Source organism: Poecile atricapillus, chromosome 3 (genome assembly GCF_030490865.1).
Source record: "Poecile atricapillus isolate bPoeAtr1 chromosome 3, bPoeAtr1.hap1, whole genome shotgun sequence".
Taxonomy (NCBI): Eukaryota; Metazoa; Chordata; class Aves; order Passeriformes; family Paridae; genus Poecile; species Poecile atricapillus.
In genome coordinates, this window is record NC_081251.1 from 72,829,236 (window position 1) to 72,854,374 (window position 25,139).

Below are 25,139 nucleotides of genomic sequence, written 5' to 3' on the forward strand. Positions count from 1 at the left end.
CACCCCCTTCTTTTGTGGAGGCCTCAGTGCAGAAAGTTTTGTCCTTTCTCTCACGTTTCCTGGTTGGAGACCTTGTGGACTGAGAAGTGAAAAGGAGGCTTAGGAATCCCACTGCTGTTCATTGTGCAGCTAGCAGGCAGAGCAGGATGTGTGGGACAGGCTCCAAGCTGTAGCACGAGCAGAACCACCATGGAGTTGGCCATCCCCTTCTCTCCTTGCAACCAGGTGACATCTGCCTCTAGGTCTATGCCAAACAGTAAGACTTTGGTGGAAACAGAAAGGTGTCAGTGCAAGGATACTCCATGGGCTAGTCATTCATTTACTAACCCCTGCTGGATTCTTCCTCTGTTATTATTTACATGCTGTGCATTTGCACTTCACAGAATGATGAAATCTGAGGAGTTTCCACATTTATGTTGGTTACCCTCTATTGCCTCTTGTCAGATAGATACATGTAACCTGGTAAGTTTTACACTGATAAATCAATCATTCACTCCATTCCTCTTGAATCAACTCGAGTCATTCTTTGGGAGTAAAACTTTTCAGGCTTGGGGTCCTCTAATCAACATAGGTTTTGCCCTGTAAATTAATGCAATTCATCATTGCTAACCTTCAGAATATGGAGTTCTTTGATGAGTTGTGGACTGAAATCAATGAAGTGTAGAGGGCAGGGTAGTACTTCTCCTCAGTATTGATTCCCTGGTTTCAATCATACCTCTCTCTTGGCATTGCTTTCTGAAACTCCAGTGACTTCCAAATTCCACAAGCACCAAAATATGGCCTTGGCCACCAGCTCATGATGATGCTTGTCCTCTACAGTGTCACTGAAAACAGAAGAACTCTTTGAGCTTGCTCTGTTTTAACAAGGTTTAAGGTTGGTTGCAACTGGACTTCTTTCCTTCTCTAAGACACAATGCTACGTTATTTTGCTAAACATGTAATCTGTTTAATTACAACTACTGTGACAAGCCCTGAACTCTACCAAAAAGAATTCCTACAGAACACCCCACAGTGATAATGGGAAACACTTGGCTATTAGTGACTTTTTTTTCTCTGCCAACTGTGTGCCAAACAAAATTCTAAAGTGGACCAAAAAGGTCTTGACAGTTACCAAAGAAAAAGCAAGAAATTGCTGTTCTTAAAACTTTAACAGTCCATTACATTAGCTTTTTAAGCAACATTTAAGATACAGTTGAAATCAAGAAAAAATATAGTTAATATATTTTGATTTCTCACCTGTACACTGACCGTGGCAGTTAAGATGTGAGGCAGTATTACTTACTGGTTTACTCACTGTTAATACTTACAGTATTAAACACTGTTTATGTATAAAACATTTCATTCTGGTTAAAAAAGAAAATCAGTGTCATGTATTTGTCATCTTAAATTCACTGATGTAATTGGTTTCTCCTAATTTTCCTGTGTTCTAACTGGGATCAAATTGTTTTATGTTACATTAACAAAACAAGGGGGGGGAAAAAAAAAAACCACAGAAAGAAAAAGTCACGACTGGTCTTCAGTTCCTGGCTGCCTGCCTGTGAAGGTGGTGTTTGTCAAGATGCCTGCTGCAGTGCTCCTGTGCTGGGCTGCTCTGCCTGTCCCAGCAGAGGACGGCAGTGACGCCTCACGGGATGGCAGCCGCGCTCAGCCACAGCCCACAGTGCAGCCTCACGGGGCTTGTCCCGCAATTTAGTAACTCCAAGGAAGGGCAGAGTTTCCTGTAATACCTGTCTAGGACTGCTGAGCTGTGCCAGCTTCTGACAAGCTCTTGGCCCAAGAGGAACTTTACAAGATGACCCTGTTCAACAAATAGCATTGAGATGATGGCTAATTTAAGTCTGTTTTGGGTGTACAGATTCCCACAGGGCATTCACATATGCATTTTGTGTCAGCTTTTCCAGTGCCACCTTCTGCATGACATGTTTACATCCAGCTGATACTAGGAGCACAGTTTGCACCTCTCTAGTGGCATCACTTGGCATTTTTGGATGACAGCACTGGTGGTGTCACAAGTTCCTTGCTTTGCCACTCCAGGTGTGGTATCTTCTGCTTTCCCTCCAGCCCCTGCCTACGCCACCAAGAGCAAAGCATCAATGGGTGGGTGAGGTGTCCTCCAAGCCCAGAAGCTCCTTTACAAGTCTTTCACCAAACTGTGCGCGGCTGTACCTTGTCACATGGTAGGCCTCTGACATTTTGTAGAGGATGTAGGCATTATTTATAGCGATGCTGATGGCAAACCAGAACACTTGTTGCCAGGTCTTGTTTGGTTTGTGAGAAATGAAATACCTAAAAGCCAAGAAAGGAGAGAAAAACACTGTTCAGTCAAACAATTGCAGCCGGGATGCAAGAAATCACCCCAGACAAAGATCCTGCAGTCCCAAAGGAGAAGCAGACTTGGGATTTAATGCCTGGTTGAAGTACTATTTAAAGAAATTTTGCACAACGTATTTGACAGTCATTTACAGCAAATTTGCACAATTTTGGAGATTTCTGTTAGTGTGTAAAAGAACAGACCTCCTTGCTCTCAGAAGCAAACTGCAGCAATACTCTCACCTCTGTATCACTGCATGTCAATAGGAGTAGTGATAAACATTCCTTGAGCTCACCCATGACAAATATCCTTGTGATGTAGAGGAGGGAGATGTAGGTCTGAATCCCTTCAATTTGTAACTAAAAAAAAGCCTCAGTCACATTACATTACAGTTTAGGAAAGCTTGCTGATGCTTCTCCTCATGTTTATTGTGAGCAAAGAATGATTGCTGCTGCTGTCAACAGTAGGTGGGAGGATGTGGGGGTAGAGCAAGAGCGTACACTGCTGGTAGGTGGACCACAAGGCAGAACTAGAAAGAACTGATATCTTTATATTTAGGTTCTGACTAATTCTAGGACTGCCAGAATATTCTCTCTTCAGTCATAAGATTTCCCCTTCTCCCATTTTCCTACTTTGATTTTTTAGTAACCATTTAAATCTACTACCCCAGCTCTTTCCTGCACTGATTTCCTCAGATCAGATCCCAACATCATCCTCCAGCGACCACCTCCTCCTCTTTCATGTATTCTACTGAATTCTTGCTGCCTTGCCCAGAACTGGCTTGAAAAATCTGTGCTGCTTTTTCTCTCTTCTCAATTTCTAGTTCTTGAAATCTTCTGCACCTCATTGCTATTCCCACAGCCAAGCTTCACTAATGCTATTCTTATTCACTTCTGTTCCTCCCTGCTACATTAAGAGCTAACACCAAGGACACCAACTGGAATTCAGGAGCCAAAAGTTACACATTCTGCTCTCTCATCATATATAGATCAGCTTTACATGTGTAAATGAATGTCTTTTTTCTTCTGGCTCCAGGTGACGCAAATATCACCAGGACAGATTATCAACCATCTACTGTTAGAGGTGGAGAGCTGAGTTAGCCTGAGAGACTTGTGGGGCTGCTAGACCCTTGTTGAATTCTCTATTAGTCTGCTGGCTCATCCTCCCATCACTTCTTAAAAGTCATTTATAAGATGCAAAGGACCTGTGTCTCAATATTTCCTTTTTTTTGACTGATGGATGGGTGGATAGAGCCAAACCAATACCAGCAATGCAGTTCTTGCTTTGGGCAGAGCCAGCATCTGATCTTTGATTTAAACAGAAGTTCTGTCAAAGACTCAGTGAAAGCAGCATTGGGCCCTCAGATTCAGCTCAACATGAATTCAAACTTGACAGCAACAGAGAAGGTGTGAAAGAAGTACACATAAACATGCACATCTTCTTACTTACTTGCTGTATTTATCATCATATTTGCAGATATAGCTAAGGTGAGCAGCAAAGGCTTCAACTGCCAGTGGGCATGGAATTTCTCCACTTTTTCTCTTAATTATAACTCCTGCATCAATTAGAAACATAACAGTTTTAAACTGACATCATAATTCTAGCAGTTGAAAAATATATTTTCTATATGTGGTTTATAAAATAAACATTATTGATAGTTTTCCCCCTAAAGCTGGAAAAAACAGAGATGCTAATTTGATTTCTTTTCCCACAGGTAGTACACTGAGCAAGCGGAAGGGGAAGAAAAGGGATAATTTTTCAGTTGGAAATGAAAAGATGTTAGACACAAACATCTTTACCATATATTCAAAGGAAAGCACACATTACCATTGTCCCACAGTAGCCCCCTACAGACAGTATTAGTCTCTTTTTTTGGGTCACAAGAGGTCTTGGTCACCTCTAGAGCAGCGACTTGCTGTTATATGTTTTGAATTCTGGAGGTTCCAAATTAGTCCCTTGAAATTAAATCCTTTTCTTATCTCCACCCATGGGGGCCGAGAGCAACATTCCCTTCTCTTCAGTGGGTGCCAATTGACACAAAGAAGAAAATGCAGTAAGGAGCCAACTGGCTGAACTCAGTGAAGCCAGAAGTGAAGCTGGTGGGTGATTGTGGTCTCTTTGAAATGAAAAGCAGCCTGGCTCCTGCTGTGGGGAGCCAGAGCTCAGAAGCACCCGTAGGCTGTTCACTGGAGCTGAGCACACATTTCTCTGCCTGAAAGTGCTGCTTCCTGTCCTGCCTGGTCAGCTGGCTTGGTAATTCAGCTCAACATGGGGGATGGCCATCCTGCCTACTGCAGATATCTGTGGAAAGGCAACAGGCACCATCCTGCAGCCTTCTACCAACCACTCTTTGCATAGAGCAGGTTACTCCAGAAACAGGCCCCATTCTTTCATGTGGTCTATCTTTGACCTGGCCTTATCCAACACTAGGGCAGTATTTGTAAGTCCAATGCCCTCCTAAGAAACCCCACCAGCTCTTTCCTGATTTTTTACTCCTATCCTTCTTCCTCCTTCCTGGGGAAAGCTCCCTGTAGGAAGGAAGGGTGGGTAAAACAACCTTAGAGCATAGGAGTCTGTTCCCTAACTTTTGACCTCATGCCCCCACAGGTTTCAATTGTTGGCTCTCCAGGGTATGGAGCAGCACTTACTCCACGGCTACGGCACACTGCTGAGCCAGGCTCCCTTCTCTCAGGTACAACACTATTTTCTCCAGGTCTAGAGAAGCACAGGTTTGGTTGTACCCTTTCTCAGCATCATCTCAGTACAGGTACAATCCTTGGCTTTTTCATTTCTCAGGCTTTCAAGAAAACTTTCTTCGCCTTCCTTCTGCCAACTCTTTTACAATGGGCCCTTAAATGCTACTCACGTTTTGATTACATACTTCACCATTTCATTGCTCCAGCTGGAAGTCTCATTCCATCCATTATCTCTGTCAAGCCCCCTGTGCTGTCCTAGCTGGCAGGCTCTATTTTGAAGCCAGTATGTGACACATACTAAATGTCATATTACAGCTGAGCCATGCAGAAATTTATTTCAGGTGTTTAAAGTCTGATCTTCCAAGAGTCCAAAATTATATTACCTCTGAACTGTTCAACACACTCTCCTTTCACCTTTGCCTCCTCAAGCTGAGTGTAAATATAGTCCAAGAATCAGGGAGAAAAACCAATCAAACAGAAAAATTCTTCATTACATTGATGTGTGAATATTATAGTGTGTTTTTGATTCTTTTAATGAGTCCTAAACATATGAGGTAAAAAGGAACTGATACACCACCAGCCTGCTGCATTAGTGCTGCAAAATCACTTGCCATCACATCAGGGAAGGTAAGTATGTTCCTGGTACAAGTGTTATAAAAAAAAAAAAATCACCTTCTTTCTCCTCTTGCTCTCTTCTCTTTCTCCCCCTTCTCTTTCTTTGAAGGGTTTGTATTTCCTTTGCAATTTGCTTTGTATTCTGTCTTTAAAAGAATGCATTGCAGTGACAGAACCATATACTATCTATCACTTCCTATTATATTCCCCATAATATTCCCCTGCTTTGAGAATATAAAAAGCTTTATAGGCATACTATTTTTAGCCATTCCTAGGCTTGTTTCAGAGCCACAGCCCACCTTCCCAGGGAAGGCACCTGCCAGAGCTGGGTCATTCCTAGCTGCAGGTCTCTGTGGCACGTGGTCCTGAACCAGCTGACTCATTGGCACATCCGATGAGCCACTTCCCCTCCTGGTCCTCCCCCAGCACTGCTGTGTTCCCATCCCTGGCAGCACTCCAGGGAACACACCACCTGCACTGCAGCCACAGCCTGCCTTTGCTTCCATGCTGGAAAGCATGCTGACTGCCAGCCTCCATCCTGTCATCATAGAAAGGCACCAGCTTCTGGGTTTGGGGTTCTTCTAACTCTTTTATCTTTTTAATTTGAATTTTTAAGCTGTATGCTTGTGAAGCAAAGCTTGGGAAATACTATCTCAAATAAAACAAGCCAAAAGACAAAGGTTTACATATGTTTGTTTCCTCAAAACACTTACCCTAAGCCTATCTAGAATCATACTTTTTTAAAAATGGGAGTCCCACTAATACACCAGCACTTGCATCCATCTTGTCAAACCCTGAGATTTCATAACAATATAAAAGAAGGGGCATTGCATGACTCAAGTGCTATCTGGCTTTTTATCAGGACTTTGATTTCTTACAGTTCTTTATCTGGATTGCTGACATTCAGCAGTTTTCTATGCTTAGTTATTGACTGTTGAGCTTTTAAGTACAACTAGTTGGTGAAAAGCACCTGTGGAAGGTCTTCTCAGAAAGAAGCTACTTAAAAAGATCTTGGGTTCAACAGTTTTTTGCTGAAGATGTTATTGTGGTCATCCAACTGTGCAGCAAGTGAGGTTGCAGCCTGCTCCATCGTGCTACACATGAAAGGTAGAAAAGAACACAACAGCGAAGATGCTGGGGAAGTGGGCACCAGATCTAGAGTGAAAAACCAAAATGCAGCCTTGTCACACAGATGGGAAGATTTGGGCCAGCACACAGATGACCTGCTTTAGAATAAGGTAACTTTTTAATCTCTGGGGGTCCCAATCTCTTTTGAATTCTCACTTCTGTAATACAAGCACAAGGAAAAATTAAAGTTTAAGAACAATTAAAAATCTGACTGGATTTCATTCGAGGCAGAAACTACATACTTGATATCAGTATCTTGAAGCTGGATATGTGCTTACTCTCCTTTAGCAAGACTAAAGGAATTAGATCCATCCTTGAGTATCTGAGATGATGTATTATGACATGCTGGTTTAAAACATCCATAATAAATGACCTGCTGCATCTAAGAATAGTATTCACAGATCTGCTCTGACAAGTTTACTGCCCTCCTGGTGCTTCTGGCTTGGGTGGGATTTGCACTCCAAGTGCAGGCAAGATTTACCCTCTTGACTTTTCTTCAAATTGCAATAAATAGTTCATTATTAGCCATCTCCACCTCTTTTCTCATCCTAAGTGTTCTGTTGACCATCTCTTGCCTTCTGTTTTTAAGGTTTTCTCTTCATGGCCTCCTCCAGCCTGTGCACATTTACATTCAGCCAAGGGCAAACATGCACTGTGCATCACCAGACAACCCCACTGTTGTTAAAACCTGTGTGGGTTTTAACCCTGTTAAACTACCTCCTCTCCCATGTAACACGTGCTGAGCATGTCTGTGCTACAGGCCTGCCTCAAGAAGCACAGATTTCTCCTCTTCCTCCTCTATATTTACATGCCTTAGAGGAGACTGGTGGTCCAGCTTCTCTTGAGTTGGTTTAAACTATCTTTGCTGCACTGACTTTAGTGATGCCAAATCAGAGGCAAGCAATCTGGTCTCTTGCCTTCCCACCAAGCTTCCATCTGTTCCCATGTCCCTGCTAGAGACTCTTTGCCCAGCATCACTCTTTAAAAAGCCAGTCTCTGTTTTCTGCTCTGATTCACAGTGAACTATGTCAACTGTCCCAGCCAGCATTTGGTGAGCAATGAGTTGGGAAAGCCTTGTCCATCACACACAAAGGTCGTAATCATAAATACTTCACACACACCACCTACAATCCCATCTATGCCAAAACAAACCCAAGGTCAATCACAAGAACAACAGCTTGCACCTCTGTTTGCTGCTTTTAAAGGATGCTGCCAGCACAGACTGCTTTTGCTCCTCTTTTTAACAGGGCAGTTAACACTGATGTTTACAAACAGATTATTTTCCTAATATTTATTAATTATAACCAAATGCTCCATGCTAGTCTGTAAAAAACAAGTAGCAGTTTGTAATGATGACTCTTGTCCAGTTAGTGCTGCTGAATAATCTAAATCCAGCAAAAACAGCACAAATCCTGATGGTGAAAGCCCCTCACGGGGAGCTACATTGCTCCAGAGACTGGCTTCAGCAGGGTCTCCAAGTGTCATACTTCCTTCACATACATATTTTCAGCATCTGTGCTCAGATATCAGTCCATCTGAATCACCAAGTCCTCACTCTTCTGGGATGCCCAGCACAATTCTCCAGGGTCAGCCATGCTTTGCTAAGGCAATGAGCCTTCTGCCAAGGCACTGAACAACACATGAAGTCAGCTTTCTCAGCTTTATCATACAGTAATTCTAGGCCTTAGCTTTGTCTCTGTAATCTATACACACATGTGAGAGTTGCTAAGGATTCAGAAAATGACTGTAGAAGATGCCTCTGAATTGGTGGCTTTATATTTAAATGTTTATGTTATATTCATTTGTCTCTGGCAGTTATACACAAATCTGAATCATAAAAATTGTAAGAAACTGAAATAACATTCTTACTGAAAAACTAATTTCAAGAAGTTAGTTAGTCATTGCATCTTACAGAAGTTTCCAAATGTTCTTAAAACTATCTTATACTTTCAAAAAGGAAAATATTTCCATAGCAAGAAGCTCTCTGTAATTATTTGAACTATCCAAATTATCTGTTTTGGTTTCTTTTCATCGACTGCCAAAATCAGTTTAACATACAGCAGAAAACCTTAATCATGTCTACTTCTGGCAAAAAAGATACTTGTTTGTGGCTAAGTTTTTACTAGATAAGAAAAATTAATTGTAGGGTCTGCTTTGGAGTTCAAAGTACATCACAATGTTTATTTAGTTTTCCATAGCAGCAATCCTACAAGATGCTTTGCAAATGAGGCTAATATCATCCTATGCAGTAATCACCTTCTTTTCTCTGACCATCAGCAAAGATATAATCTTTATCCCTGAAAGGATAGTGCCTCCACCAGCTCAGGCAAGGAGGCTGCATTAGCAATAGGCTTTTTAACCTTTGTGTGGGAAAGAAAGAATAGCTGTATGAAGATACAAAAGGGAAGTAATCACTACAGCTACTGTTTATCTAGGAGGTATGATCAGTTACAATCAAGCTCTTTGTTCAGGCTTATTATCAGTCTCAGTGACTCACTTTGGCTTGTGACATAAAGCATGTGCACTTTGGAGATGAGAAGCAGGAATATTGCTTACCTTGTTGAACTGGAGAATAGGCGTTGGTCAGAAAACGAAAGTGCCCTTTATTGTACCAGCAAATCAATGACATGTTTCCCTTCATTCTTATTCTGTACTGTCCTCTGGACTGTGGAGTTGCAGAATTGTTCAGCATGGATGGAGGTAGGCCTGTGCAGTCGCTCTTCCTGGTGCTCAGCAACCCACAGCAGTAAATCTCTGCATGTGAACAAACACATTCCCTATAAGCAAGCCACTGCATGGACCCAGAGAGCAAAACCAGCTCTGCAAGAACTCTCCCTACAACCTTCTAGTCCAACAGATGTCAGCCAACTGGTTTTCTCCTGTAACACCAAAGATTTGTGTCCTACAGACAAATGCAGAAAGCTTGATCTTGCATTGAAATGTATTGACACCTCCTGCACTGTTAACAATGAAACAACATGAAAAAAAATTCAGGGTATTTTCCTAGCTGTAACACCTACGATCTGTGTTTAACATTACACCATGTTGAAAATTGGTCCCAAAAATCCCCCAGTGGTGATATGCATTATAGGACAGATCAGAATTTATGATCCAAGAGAAGCTTGGATATTTAACTAACAGAATAAATTTTGGAGGGAGCAGGGAGGTAGGGAAAGCTATAGCATCTCAGAAGTTAACTGAAATAATTTCTCCTACATGACTCCTATGATGCTTTTAGTCACAATAGTTTAATCTACTGCTTCACTGTGCTGCCATGTTCTTGGTTTTTAGTTCAATGCTCCTTGCACCTGCATCATCTGCTTTTCTAAGGAAATGCTGCTTAAGCAGCTAAAAACCACTAAAACCACTGGTTGATTTTAAAAAATGCACATGCCAGAAGGATAGAGAAGATGGAAATTCAAGTTCAGTGAAAACTTATTTCAGGGCACTAAAACAAGCACTGATCTTGTCCTGCAAGGACACCAGAGGCTCTTGCAGGAGACAGTCTGTTGCTCACAGCTTCTTGGCCTTTTCATATGTGAAAGAGGCAATGAATAAAATCTAACACCACAAAATGAATCTCAATACAGCCAGGTGGGCACAAACAAGGTTTGAAAACAACATTAACAACAATACCTAAATTTTCCATTAGGCTGTGAAATACTAACAGCCTGTTTCTGTTAGTCCAAGAGAAGCAGATCTTCTCGATCAAATTTTCCCCTGACTCAAAGAAATCTTGGATGGAAATTTCCATCGTCTCCCTCAGTTTTGTGTTAACCCATTTGAGTGGAAAAAAACAGTGGGCATGGAAGCAGGTGACATCTGTGCACATCTTGTGGTGGTTTAAAGCTCATCTGTCAGCTAAGTCTGCTTGATCAAATTTTCCATCATGCTGAATTTTGCATGATATCCTTACACCGAAAATGCAAAGTCAGAATGCAGTGTCTGTCTTCCCCTAAACACAGTACCTCTGTTCTTATGTTTCCATAAACATATTACCTCTGTTCCTGGATTTCCATTTATGTGGCTCATCTGCCTCTGTCTTTCTGGAAGCACCTAAGTTCTTGAGTGCAGGTGCAGCCTTTGGTCCATATAGTGATTGGCATGCTGAGCATCCACTCAACAGCTCACGGACACTACAGGAGTACTAATAAATTAATTGCATATACTCATGCATTGGTCCAGTTGCTGTGGGCAGATGTACAAGGAGCTACAGCTCTTCCATCAGAAATTTAAACCACCTTTGAGAGAAGAAGGTCAACCAACACAGCAATGGGAAAACTTTGTTCTCAAGGGAGAAACCTGCACTACACCAGTTATTTCTAATGAATGAATCAATCCCTGGAAATCTGTAAGTTCCTTCCACAAACGAGAAAAGCCTGATGACAACAGGCTTACAGTCATTATAGAGGGAACTGCATCTCTAGTGGAAAGCTGATTTTTTATTTTTCTTTTTAAAAATTTCTTCTGTTGCTAAGAGGTACCCAAACAGTGTAGGCCATGTACCTGCAGACTTTGCCATTAACATAGCAAACATTTATAAAGCTTTCTTCTAGCCAACATTAAGATCTTCCTGCTCTGATAACAAGCAAACCTGAGAAGAATCTCCTTAGCTGCCCAGAGTTTGTTATTCATTGAAATGTGATACTTTTTCCAGGAGACTGCAATGGAATAAAACGAAGCTAATAACTACATTGTTGTGCTAGAGCTTCAAAACAGCAACAGCCATCTCTGAGATCCCATCATAATTAGTTGTAGCCTTTCCTTTTATTATAGCAATAAGCCTGCAGAAAACTTCCAGCAGATGTTTCACTCCTCATGCAGAATAATGGGAACAATTTTCTCTCTAAGGAACACATCGTGTAGCCTTCCTGCTGTACAGCCTAGAAATGTGCAGCACTTCTGCAGATTTACTAGCATCTCTGATCATGGACAAAACCCTTAATCTGCTGTAGGGGTTTTTAAAACCACCCAGTTACTATAGCAATGGAAGCAACAAAAATTACACCCATCTGGCTTAATGAAGTTTTTGTGTGTAATTAAATCAGAATCACAACAGGTGTTTGCTGCACACACAGGAGTCAGTGGAAACAGGTTGTTCTCTGGTCTTCTTAGACTGTAGGTGCAGTATAAATGAATATACCTAAAATAGTTTAGAAAAAAAGAAGAAATGTGGTGTAGTCACCCAAAACTCATTCCCAGAGTCTCCAGCCTCCATAGAGCTTGTGCTGAAGCCTGTTTCACCACATCTTCACTAGTATAGTTCAAAAAGGCCATCAGGCTTGAGCTAATTCAGGCAAAAATACACATCCTGCAATCATTTAGTCTGCATGCAACACTGGGTCAAGTCAGAGCTAGGAAACCAGGGCGGGGCTGCTATGAGGAGCAAAAGAGAGCTTGCTTTAGTTCATGTGCTGGAGTTGCAGGATCCTGTAAATCTTCTGGGAATGCCATGGTTAACCAGGCTGGCAGCTCTTCCAGCTTTGCCAACACCAGCCCCTCTGCAGAACACAGCCAGCTGCTCCTGCTGGTTCAGAACATGCAGAAGGGACTTTCAGGGACCACACGTTTAAGGGAAGCAAAGAACATGGGCCCTTAGGAGGTTTTGTCCTCTACAAAGGACATTACTAATGCTTAGAGAGGGGGAAAAAGGGATGTGACTATGAATGAATGTCACAGCAAACAGCAGTGACAGCTGTCTGTTCACAGAACAGAGAATCTGGGGCATTTCAGTGCAGGTTTCCAGTTCTATTCAGAGGCCAGTGAGAGAAATTCTTTGTATGTCCCCGGGAAAAAAAAAAAAGAGGTCTATTCAGGGTTTTGATTTTGAAAAAGATCAAAGTGTTCTATCTTATTTTCTGAAGTTTTTTCAGTTCTCGGTATCTTCACGTAGGTCTTAGAATCATGTTCACTGACATCCCTTTATATTACAAGGCACACTATTGTCTGCTGTTGTACAGTGAAGGTGTTACACCACAGGCTCTCAATAAAGAGAGAGCATTATTGTCTTTAACAATTATGTATGTGTGGGCTAGGGTGAGGAAAAGTGAATGATAGTCAAGGTTTCACAAAATTTTTTATAGGATCACAGGATCCTACGGATTAAAGAATAGTTCAGGCTGAAAAACAACTCAGGAGGTCTCTAATCCCAGCCCCTGACAGACATGGGTGAGTTCTGAGGCCAGACAGTGCCATTCAGGGCTTTATCTTGTCTGGGCTTGTAAACTTCCAAGGACAGAGATTACACGCCCTGTCTGTGCATCCTGCTTCACTGCCCTCAGGAAAAATACTGCATCTAGTCTGAACATCTTATGTTTCAGCCTAAATATGTTTTTGGGGGTTTTTTTGTCCTTCCACAGTGCACCACTGTAAAGAGCCAGCTCCATTCTCATGAGAGGGTAGCATAAGGCTGCTTTTGCATCCCCCCAAAGCCTCTTCTCAACCTGAACAAGAACAGCTCCCTCCCCACATCAGAGTACATTTGTCTACAGAGTATTCTTGTACTGGGGGCATGTTGTCTAAAGCTCTAGGAGGCAATAATCACCTCCCTTGACCTACAGGCTACACTCCTGTTAACACAGCCCAGGACAGCGTTAACACATGCCTTGGCTGCCAGGGCATGCTGCTGACTCAGGTTCAGCGTGCTGGTTACCAAGACCCCCAACTCCTTTCCATCAAGAATTTTGAAAGGAACTAATAAAGAGTTTTAGTGAGTGACTTTTCAGATTTTCCAGAATTGCATTTAGTTGCCTTCAAACTTTCATGTTTCCAGAAAGTTTATGGCTTCCAAGCATGAACTTATTTAAATATCTTTCCCTATTTCTCTGTTGATAGTCATGAAACCCCCAAACAAAATAAAGCAGTTAAGACCAATTCCAATTTCTTTTTGATTTTGGCTCTCAATGGGATCTTTCTACTACTGGATCTGCTCTAGCCCAGAAATTTAATCTTCCTGAATAACAAAAAAGTAAATGTATCAGTTTAAGAATGGGTCTTGAACTGTCATGGGCACCTGAGCATAGATGCTTTTCAACAGGCTCTCATGACACTTTCTGGTCATGGTGACACTCTGCTCAGGTTTAGCTAAAGTCACACACCAAGAAAGTGTCACACACCAAAAAACCCCAACATTGACTTCATTGCTGAAACAGACTCTGTGGTAGATCAGGAGAGATCTCTCTGTCCAGTCCAGGCTTCTTTGCTTGCCTCTCCCCAAATGTACTGCTAATGCAGCAGGATCCCAGCAGGTGCTGGCAGTGCACAATCTGCTTTGCAGCAGAGTCAATAAGCACCATCTCCTCCAAGACTCTTACTGACTTCACCACAGCTTGACATCTCAAGCATCTCACCTCTCCTAGTGCACCACAGTCTTTCCAGCTCAACATTCCCCTGCAAAACCTCTGAACTAGACCCTAGCTGCTCATGGCAAATGCAGACAATTCTATTACCTTATCAAACAGAAACACTTTTCTCTTCATTATCTTCTTTAGGTAGAAGTGCCATGCTCTCTATACTGCAAAGTCAAAAAATCTGCTCTCTCAGTGTCCACCTTCCACCCACCTCATAGCTTCACCCCTAGGAAGGTGATAGTGTGTACCAGATCTGAAATTTAATTTTGGAGGCAGCTGTCAGAGATCATAAAGTCTCATGAAGCTATATAACAAATCACGAACTACAATGAAATCTCAGTATTGCATTAGCATATTTGAACAGATAGTAAGTTAAAATCACATGTTTTAAAAAGACATTACTGAATTTGTTACCTGCTAGAAACCATTAATTTGAATGATCTGTGCAGTGTAAAGCCTATGAATTCAATTCTGTGAACAATCTGAATTATCCAAAGTAATAAACACTCAGCTGGTTTAGCAGCCATGTATCTTTTTCATCAGGGTTACTGACCAAATGGACCATGCCAGATCATCTTTATCCTTCTCTAGCTGAGCATAAAGGATGAATTCAGTCAAGCTGTCAGTCTCTACATTTAAAAACCTTAACACTTCATCTTGGGTATAAAGAGTATGTGTGTAATCCTCTGCATTTTTTTAAACTCACATTTTGCATCATTGGTTTGGTAGCCTTAAAAATGTAATGCTTATCATCAGCTGAGAAAAGCCATCTAACAAATATAGGTCTCAGCTCAGAGGAAAAACTCCAGTGCACTATAAATATGCTCTACACCCTTCCCATTTGGCTGTTTGCAGCATTTGGGAAACCATGGCTCTTTTATGAGCTATGTAGACATTCCACTGTAGCCAGTGAGCTTCCAGCTTGCCCAGATTAATGTAGGAGCTAAGTCCTGCATGGAGCTCAACAGACGCAGCCCTCAGTGCCAGCACAGTCTTTAGTGCTAAACTACAGCACTGGTGCAGCTCACTGATGTCCTCATTTTAAATTAGAATTAACATATTTTCTCAATTCTCAGACTTTCCCCCTGCTTTGGGCCATGTTTCATTAATATAATTGTTTGCATGAATTTAATTTTCGGCAATGACACAAAACCCCCAACTTGGGCAGCAGTGGTGTGTCAGCAGACGGCCTCGTAGCTGTGATGCATGATGGCAGCCTCCAGCCTCACTGCTGGCAAGGATCTATTCTATGCACCACATCACTCTGAAAGGCTGTGCTGACTGAAGAACGAGACCATAGTGACATGAAATGACTTAGAACTGACTGGCAAGAGTGCACGATCCTGAAATTGCAGGGGAGTTACAAGTCCTCAACATCGCTGAAAGCAAAGCAACACGTGGCTTTTCCATGCTCAAAGTGAGGGGGCATTTGACAGAAAGGATGACCTGGGATTGCTCTTTGCAGTAGCAAGAAACTTGCTTGGGAGAGCTGTTTCAATGGGCATTCTATTGATAAGTGTGTTCTTGCTAACGGCGAGTTTCACTGTGCTTTCAAAACCAAAATCTGTCCTCTCAAGGTATGTTGATACTAGCAAAAATCTCCCAAAACATGAAAAAGCAAACTTTTCAAGAGCTTTTGTAAAAGCATAAAATGTCCTCTAGAGAAAACACATCAGATATTAAACCAAAAAAGACTTCTAAGGCACATCTCTAAGGATTCATCCCATCTTTCACAACAGCAATAGAAAAATCACAGGCAGATAGAAAATTCCTTGAAAAGTCCCCAGGTCACATATGAGATTTGACCTCACATTTCTAAGTCAAAGAACAAAAGGAAACAATTTAAATACCCTTATTAAAATTGTTCTTATACCCTTATTTTGAAAAGTAAAAAAGGAAGATTTAAAGAACAACTTATAAAGTCTTCTGCAAACCATCTTCTCACTAATGAGAAGTTTTCTTAGAGATGAAAAGCTTACCTGTACAAGGAATTGAAATATCAATGAAGACTTTTGGAATTTTTTATTTTAAATTCAGTGGCACGAGGCCCCTAGGTCTGTCAACATTAAAACCCAATGACTCATCCAATACACACCTTGCTTCTCAAATTCTTCAAAGAGGTTCAGGCTGGTAATGCTTGGGCCTGTAAAGATGATGTAATTCTTCCCAGAAGCATTTTGACAAAGACTTTTGGCCACCATACTGTGAAGCTGTGGTTTGTTCTTCAAAGCATCCAACCCATCAGCACCACTCCCTTCTTTGAGATGGACGTAAATCTTAAATGAGAAATGGTAAGAAAAATCAGAAGGTTATAACGAATCCAGAGGGAGTAGATGCAATTCCCAACACACCTGCACAGCCCAACATGAGACAAGCTGAGAAGGCAGCAGACACTTGTTATAAAGGCTAATTAAAGTCCCTCTCAAGGGCCTTTTGTTTTTAAACCAGTTCAGGTTAGCTGGCACAGCTACTGAAAAATATGGCATCCTTCACCTCACTTCTGAGGCTCCTGTTGCTGTTGTGTAGTTTGAAGATTGTTTGCTTGGCAGGAAAAGACTCCAGTCATAACTGGGATCACATGCTATACTGAATCTGCATCAGATTCATTGCTGCCAGCAAGAGCAGAGCATGAGAACTTCAGTTTCAAGAAAAGCCAGTATAAGGTGACCAGAAGGAAATGGCCCATTACCTCCACTGCATTAATATTCAGATTTATTTCCCATTTGCAGTAACTATCAGGCTCTGACACAAGTGTGTGTGCACCTCATAAATGAACAAAATGCACACCCAACCAGCCAGAAGACCCTCATCAAACTCTCCAGGCACAGTGCTAACACTTAGATCCTTTACATAGATCCTGATTTGGAAGCAACCCACCAAAACAGGTTGAACCATGCAGAGGGAGAAAATGTGTAGCCCTTTGTTTGTATGCAAGCCTTCTGTTTTATTTCACTGACAGTAGTTTAGAAGCACAAATTACATCCCAGTTCAACACTTAATAAGGCCAGCTAAGCATCCAGCCTTCATCTTGTTCTAAGAGCTAGCAGAAATAACCTGCTGGAAAGAGAAATAAGAAGAAGCAAACACTGTACTCTGTTACTCAAACACTACTGTAATACCATGGAACTTGCAAAGATTTAAATACACGAACAAATGCAAATTTTCAGAAAATTTTGCCCAGGACTGCCTTCCTGACTTTGGCTCTGAAATACTCAAATATTTTATGAATTACAGAAAATTTTACCTGTCAAAGAAAAAGCTGAAACTTGTTCAGTATTCAGGGGCAGGGGAAAGTAATTTTGCCTTGGTTTTTGGAGTGATATATCCACAACAACTTCGTTAAATTTGTTTGACAGCTCAACCATGCAAAACATATAGCATTACTTTTCTATATAGCTTATTTCTCCTACCAACAGACACTGTTACAAATGAAAATTCATAGCAATCCTCAGAGAACAAAAATGCTCATGTTTGCACTAGTGCTCCCAGTAATTTGTAACTCAATGATTTTAGAGAAGAAAATTCAATTAAACAGCTTCTCCCTATTTTAGATGGTGCAGCTCCCAGCACTGGTATTCTGTGTAATACTCTCTAGAAATTCATGCATCATGGAATAGACCTCAACAGGATGTCGTACCTATGAAATTTCTGCAAAATTAGACATAATTTGTATTTTGAAAGAACTGACATGCTGAAAACAAAGTTGGTGCAAGGACAAATGCACATTAATTCCAAAAAGTAGAGTGTATATTAAAAGGAAGTCTTAAGTACATCATTTATCATAAAAAAAATAAATTAAAACCTCTTTTATTGATAGAAACAGCTCTCAGATGAGGACAAAGGAGCAATGTTTGCAGACTCCCTGATTCTGCTCCACTCATTTTTGATAGCTGTTAAATTTGTGCTTTCTCCAGTTCTGAGACTGAGGACTAGCTAATTATGATAAGTAATTCAGGTTATTAATCACGGCCCCAGAGAGCCAGTGGAATGCATTCAAAGAACTGATTGTTCCAAATTTACAGCAAGGTATTTTGTGATTATTGGCAACAAAATTAAGATTAGGTTACTAGCGTGTCAGCACAGAGACCACACATCAAACCCTCAAACTCTACAGACAGGGCAGTGGAGACAGAAAATGCAGACAGATTAGTTTTGACCTTGAAATAGCAGATGAGCTGAAAACAAAGCAGGAATCTCGCTAAGCCTATAAAAGTGCCTTACACCTTACCTCCCCATATCCAGTAAATGTTACGAGTCTCTCCTGCTCCATGCTTGCTCCATGTTCCTTGTAGAGCGCTGCCTCTCCAAGGGACAGTTCTCTGGCACCACTGGTGTGCCAGCTGGTCCCTCACTGTGGGCTGGTTTGTGTCTGCAAGCAGCTCCCTTAAAGAGCATGCCCACCATGCAACTGAGGTACCACTACCTTCGTATGAAGATGCTACACACTTTACAGGTTGTGTTAGTAGAATTCCCTGAGCATCTGGCTGTGAATCTCAACCCCCTTGCTCTGTTCACCTCCCCAGTGCCCTTTACTCGAATGTCCATACCCTTTCTTCCTCCTCCAATGTTAAATATTTCTTCTCCTTGGGCACTTCCTCACCTATCCAACAACAGCTTTTTTTTTCTTGGCACAGTATTTCTTGTTTTGGAGAAGCATCATTCAAAGCTTTATCACGCCCAGCTTGGGATGATGTGTGACAGCAGCACAGTGTTGGAAGGCATAAAGGCTGCTGTAAACCAGTGGTTGTGTACAGATAACTGGCAAAGGCATGGCTTCAAATATCGTTCCAAATGCCTAGGATCCCATATGGCCTTTATTTTCCCTCATCCAGCTTATTTCATTCTACCTCAAGCCATTAAGATCCTACCAACTGAAGCCCACAGCATTCCCTGCTTTTCTGCAGTGTATTAGTTATTTGAGTCGGGAATCTGCAGAAAAAGAACCAATTGCCAGAAACTGGCTGCTAGACCTTCATAGGGACAGTCAGAAACTGCTCCCCCAAAATGTTTGTTAAACCATTCACTAGACCTTCTGGTTTGTCCTGGGACATAACAATTTGTGTTCTTTCCATGTGCAGGACAGCCCAAGCAGTGCTTCTTGAATATCTGCAGAGATCTCTTTCATTGTCTGTCTTTTCTAATGGCTACTGATGCATCTGATCTACAGCACCAACTGGGATAACCTGTATAGATGTGACATCATCTGTCTTAGGATGACTATGGGCTGAAGATATTCAACATGCAGTGCTTTTTCTATTCATTCATCAATTATTTGTTGAATATTTGTCAGATATCTGTTATCAGAACAGTGACACCCTCAACTGTGCCTTCTCTCTATCTGTGGCTGCACTACTGCACCAGATACTTTCAATCCAATATGTTTTCATTATCTTTCTGTGGAAAGTTCAGGTCTCACAGAAACTGAGTAAAAAATTGAACACTTAGGAACAAAAGCTACATCTTGACTGTGCATTTAAGAGAATATGCCTTAGAAACTGGAACATTGGTGATTCTGCTCATATATAAAGCAAAGATGGCATATTGAAAGCACTTGTGAATAGCACATCCCAAATACTCCACCTTCATACATAATTGAAGCACCCTAGGGTACAATTCTCAAATGAAACAGATGACATTTGGAAGCAAAAAAAGGGCAGAGGTAATAATAAACAGAAGGAAGATTTTGAAAGATATATTGTGCAAAAATATTTCACAAATAAAGGGCAGATTATAAACAACCACAAAACAGAAGCCATGATTTTAGATGACACAGTTATAAAAGCAAGACAGCAAAGTAAAGTAGTCATGATTTTTTGATCCTCGATAGCTATTGAAAAAATAACTTTATTTTTTTCTACAGGATTCACAGCCAACCCACAACTGCACATTCCTAGCACTACTGTTAAGATCCCACCTCGGTCAGTTTTCCCCTTATCCTAATCCTCACCTTTAACTGCTGCCATTGCCAACACTGCTGGGAGATTCCACTCTCCAGTTTCATCCTAAACCTGCTGCACTTCATACTCTCTCCCTCTTTAATGATCTCTTCCCAGACATCTTGTCTAGCAGGTACTGGCACCACTGGTTATGCTCTTACCGAGACCAGATTTTTTCATTTGTTAGAGCCTCTCTTCATTCTCTTCCTGCTATTCTAAATGCTATTTTCTAAAGGGTTCTGTAAGAACATACAGTGTTCCCAGCCTGTCCCCAGGTAGGTCCTGGTGTTCCTTACTTGGTCCCCTTCTTTTCTCCCTCTGCATCCTATTTTGAATTATTTCAATCTGCATTAACACACGGAGATTCACTTAACAGCTTTGTGCTGAGGACTGACAAATATCTGTTCTGCCTGCACATGTTCTTCAAAGTTTCTAAAAAGATCTTTGTGGGACTGGCAAAAAGATGCTGGTAGAGTTGACAATGCAAGTCCAATATGGCATAGAGTCCTTTGATTTTCTTTCCCGATTTCTTGTTCCTTTGTCACTGAGGGTGCTACATCTTAGCTTCATGGCAGACAACCCATGGATCACACAAACACAGATTTTGCTCTGTACCTTCTCCCAGGCAGCCACATCTAGGTCAGGCAGATTCGTTTTCTGTAACAGCTCCACATAAATAATTTCCTATTCTTTCAAATATCTAAGAACTGCCTGGCTTTCCTCCCAGTTACTGCAGTAATCTTTCTTTTCTTTGGCCTTGCTGAAATATATCTTGACATTCAGACAGTGCTCCACCCCTCAGATCACTTGCCTAACCCTTTGCTTTGACCATGTCAGACTTCTGCCAGTTCCCTCTTCTTTGCAATATCAGGTGGAAATGGGGCTGGAAAATGGAGACAGGCCTTTATGGTCTAGGCTTCCCAATTGATATCCTCCTATACCATACGACTTTTACTTGCCCTGTGAAGCCAAGCATCCAACAACCAATGTCAAACAAACCCATTCTTCCCTCTTTCCATGCTGCCCTTCTCCTGCCTGGTTGGAAATCTCCACCATCTCAGCAGAGCTCTTTACTTTTGTTCTTTAAAATCTTTCTTAGAAAGGATGCAATCCCCACAAGGCAATTTCTAATCAACCCATTGGTCCTGTTCCTTCTTAAAGCTGCTCCCTCTGTGTAACTGGCAGCCCAGCTCAGGTCCACGGCTGAGGCTTCACTCTGGTGACACACAACTGCACAACATTGGCTCAGTTTTTCTATGAAAATTACTGCTGAGCTGTGGGAAGGTGTGTAAGTGAGGAGGTGTAAGTGGGAAGGTATATAGGTGATGCAAAGCAAGAGCAGTATAAACTATCAGAAGTGCTGTGACTGTTGAAAGGATAACATGTTTTCCTCGAGGAGGAAAATACTTACATAAAAATGGCATAAAATCTTAAGTCAAAACTAAATGATGACCAATCAGTGACATCAAGGACCCAGCTCATTTCCAAGGAGGAACTACAAGGCTGAGGACTGCCCAGCCCGTGCAGGCTCACCAGGAGTAGGGTGTATACTGGCACCTAGCAGTGTGTTAGTCCCAGACCTCTGCCATGTGCATTAGCCAAGAAAAACTGCTGCACTCAGCCTGCTCCCAGAGTTCTCTGGGTAGCCAAAATGTGTCTGAACTAAAAAGATTTGCTGTAGGAAGCCTAAGCCTCCTTCTTGCACTTAGGTCCTCAACTTTCTAGGGCAGGGATTTTTTTGTTCTGCTTACTGCACCCAGCACAAAGGGATGGAATTCACGAGGAGCTATGAATTACTATGGTAAACCTATTAAGTGCACAAAACAGGAGGCTCTGGTGCTTTTAGTCTCCTTCCCCAGGCAGAATTGTACTGAGTGAGAACAGCTGCAGAAGGGACACAACTAACAGGTAATTTTATTGTCATACATTCCAAGCAGCTCAGATGGGAACTGAAAAATAACTTTCATTCACACTTGAAAATAGACACTAAGACTGTATGTAAAGTGTAAGAGATCTTTGCATTAGATCACATTTAGGTTTGGTTTCCTATTCATTTAGAAACATGGTAAGATTGTAAAGTCCATAAAAATGAATAGGGCTGGCCCGTCACACTTCTGCAAAAATACCTTTCCGCTTAACACTGGTGAGCAAGAGGATAATTGACTTTCAGCTGAGATCTGGGATTCTCAGATGCTGACATTACAGAACCACATGCATTAAAAAAAAAGCCAGAGCCGGGTGGGAGCCAGAGGAAGAAAGTAGATAGGATTTTCCAGTCACCAGTGACTGACAAATGAAGGTGATCAGATTTCCTGGGATCCCCTCACAGACAAAGCCTGACCTTGAGAACCTCCTCAAAGCAGCTGCTACATCTGTGTGTTCCAGATGACACTGTTCCAGCAATAGAGGAATTATCAGGGCACTGTTTAAAGAAATGCAAGGGCTCAGACTAATCTCTAAACAGAACTTAAATAGGCCGAAACACCAACATTTCTGAGCAGCTTATTAAACAAGTGCACAGATGGCTAACTCCTGCAACTCTGACCTTGAAAACAAAACTGACTCCAGGTTTATTTACCCCTCCCTTTCACATTGACTGAAGGCACTTATGTGGTGTGTTGTGAAATTATAATCTTTGGGGCACAATCTCAGTTTCTCTAAATTCTGAAAGTTCTTACTCTGTAAAATCAATAGGGTTATGAAGTATTTGAGCTGGCTGTAGCTACCCTACCTGAAATTAACTACAGCATATACTACAAAAGCATGGTGTTTACATTGTTTGGGTTTTTTTTTTGCTGCCACTGAGAGCTCTGCCACTGATTTGTGGCACAGCCTCAGACATCTCTCTCCACTGAGACTGCTGATCTTTGGCAAGAGAGCCCTTTCTCAGACTCTCAGGCAGAGACCACCCTGATCCAGATTTCACTCTTTAAACATGGGTATCATGCCAATCACTGTTTCTTCAGGACCAGAGAAAGACTCAAGCTGCAGAGACATGGTACTTTTCCTTACTCTGTTCTGACTCATCACTTCATGGGAAGCGGCAGAAGGTGACAGCTCAAAGTCAGTCCCAGCACAAGGACCTAAAGGACTTGATAAATCTATGTAACATATTTCACAGGGATATTAGTGAAAATGAAATGCATTATTGCAATAATTTTCTGCCAAAGAATAAAAGCAAGTGCAGAGCCCATATATTTGGGAGCAGGGAGGAGGTGTGGGAAGGGAAAAGTCTCCAGTATAGCCTCAGAAAATAAAAGTCATCTCAATGAATAGGAAAGGATATACACATCCATAAAGTAATTTCTTCCTCACCATGATACCAGTTTTTTTTAAGCAAATAATTACGTTGATGAGCCAATTCCATTACTGGCTATCAGAGTGATTAATATTGCCTGACTGTCCCTTTGTAGTGCTCTCTACCATCTATGTATTGTCTTTCATCTTGTTAATTGATGGCTTTTTGGGTCAGGGACTGTCTGAGGTTACATTTGGGCTATGGGTCTGTGCTTCAGGATGGGGTGCTATGGGAACACCTCATCCTGCCAGCTCTCCATGTGCTGGGGTTCACCAGCATCCTGTGCTTCCTTCTGCAAAATGATCAGAAAACCTTCTTGTGCAGGAGGAGCTATGCAAGGGCTAGGCATCACTTAGTAACAATTACTCATAACCATGCTCATTCCCTTAGAGCCACAGAAGAAGTGCTAAGAGAGAGCATTATATGCCCCACCAGGACAAAATAACTAGCCCTGGTAAGCTATCTGGGAATTCCCTTCATCATTTTTTGATGAGTGATATTGCTATATCTAATATGAGAAATAGTCCTACCAATCATTTTTATGAACGATTTTTATAATCAAGTGTTCCAGACTTTCAGAGAAAAAGAAAGAAATAAGAATTCACAAAAAAACTAGCACAGCTGGAGTTTGATTTAAATAGTATGACTTACTATTTAAACATACTCTGAGCAAATACTGTAAGAAAGACTTCTAAGCTATTTCAATAATTTAAACTGCAATCAAGACATTAAAATATTGGTTTTAAAAGTGTCTCAGTGGTAAGTAGGGAAATAGAAGTGCTAAGTAGTATGTAGGAAAATAGATTGAAAAGAAACAAGAAAAGTGAAGATGGAGCAGAGAGGGACACCTGAAGTCCTGCAAGGTGTATTTGTTGTTCCCCCTGAATTAGAGAGAAAGAAATGAGAAGGCCCAAGCCCTCTCCCACAGCATCTGCTGTCATCTCGATGTCCAGTGTCAAGCGCAGATGAAAAAGGCAATAGTATCAGGGCAGTTTTGTCATCTACTTTGCCAAAGTCAGCTCTCCTGGAGCCCTTCTGAACTCTCTGAGAGGTTTTGTTCGTGTTCCCAACTGCGGCAGACATATATTTACATTGTTTGAATGATGTGTCCTTCCTGCATGTTCCCACTTGGCCAGCTGACCGTGAAGAGATGCTCAGCAACAAAGCTATTCACAGCAACAAGAAGCCCTGCTTGAGATTTTCTGAAGCAGAGATATAATCTGAAATTGTGCATCCATCTCAATACAATTAACTGTCAGGGTGCAGTCAAGTTATCTGGAGTACAAAAGATAGAAGAGTAGTCTAATATTCATACATTATTTGTCTTATGAATATATAAGCCTATGCACCTTCTTATGTCCACAAGCAGCACTTGGGTTTATTCCACTTCTGTTCCATGAATGGCTTATTGAGCTAGATTTTTAACCAAACACCATTTCCTTAGAAAAGTAAATGATGAGCCATCTAACACAAGTGTTTTACTCTGTTTGAATACCCAAAAATGTGATTCAGAGTTTTGTTAACAAGAAGGAACAGGAACTTGAGAAGACAAACAGCTGAAACTCCTTAACAACTAACCTATGAGCTGCCAGCCAGAGTTCACAGAGTAACTCAGCACGTGGCATATCCATTTCTCGTTAGCAAAAACCAACCAATTCTTTTCATCATAGGAAATGCAGAACACTGGGAAAACCAAGATGTCTCCTCAAATGGAGATTTATTTTTTTTTAACACTAGGCTGATCATTCAGGAGTGGAGAACATTGTTTTTGGCCAGGAGCATCACAGACCTCTTGAGGTTCCTTCC

At 41.5% G+C, this 25,139-nt stretch overlaps 1 protein-coding gene across 1 annotated transcript in view; it reads right to left on the reverse strand.

Annotated features, from left to right (window-relative positions):
- Nucleotides 1-2,090: 2,090 nt before the first annotated feature.
- The window catches only part of PGBD5 (piggyBac transposable element derived 5), a 59,710-nt gene continuing 36,661 nt past the window's right edge, over nt 2,091-25,139 (reverse strand). The window contains exons 5-8 of the mRNA XM_058834100.1: nt 16,193-16,375; nt 9,307-9,502; nt 3,761-3,866; nt 2,091-2,286 (exon numbers count right to left, since the gene is read on the reverse strand). Coding sequence (XP_058690083.1) covers nt 2,091-2,286; nt 3,761-3,866; nt 9,307-9,502; nt 16,193-16,375 — 681 coding nt within the window. The remainder of the gene's footprint in view (nt 2,287-3,760; nt 3,867-9,306; nt 9,503-16,192; nt 16,376-25,139) is intronic.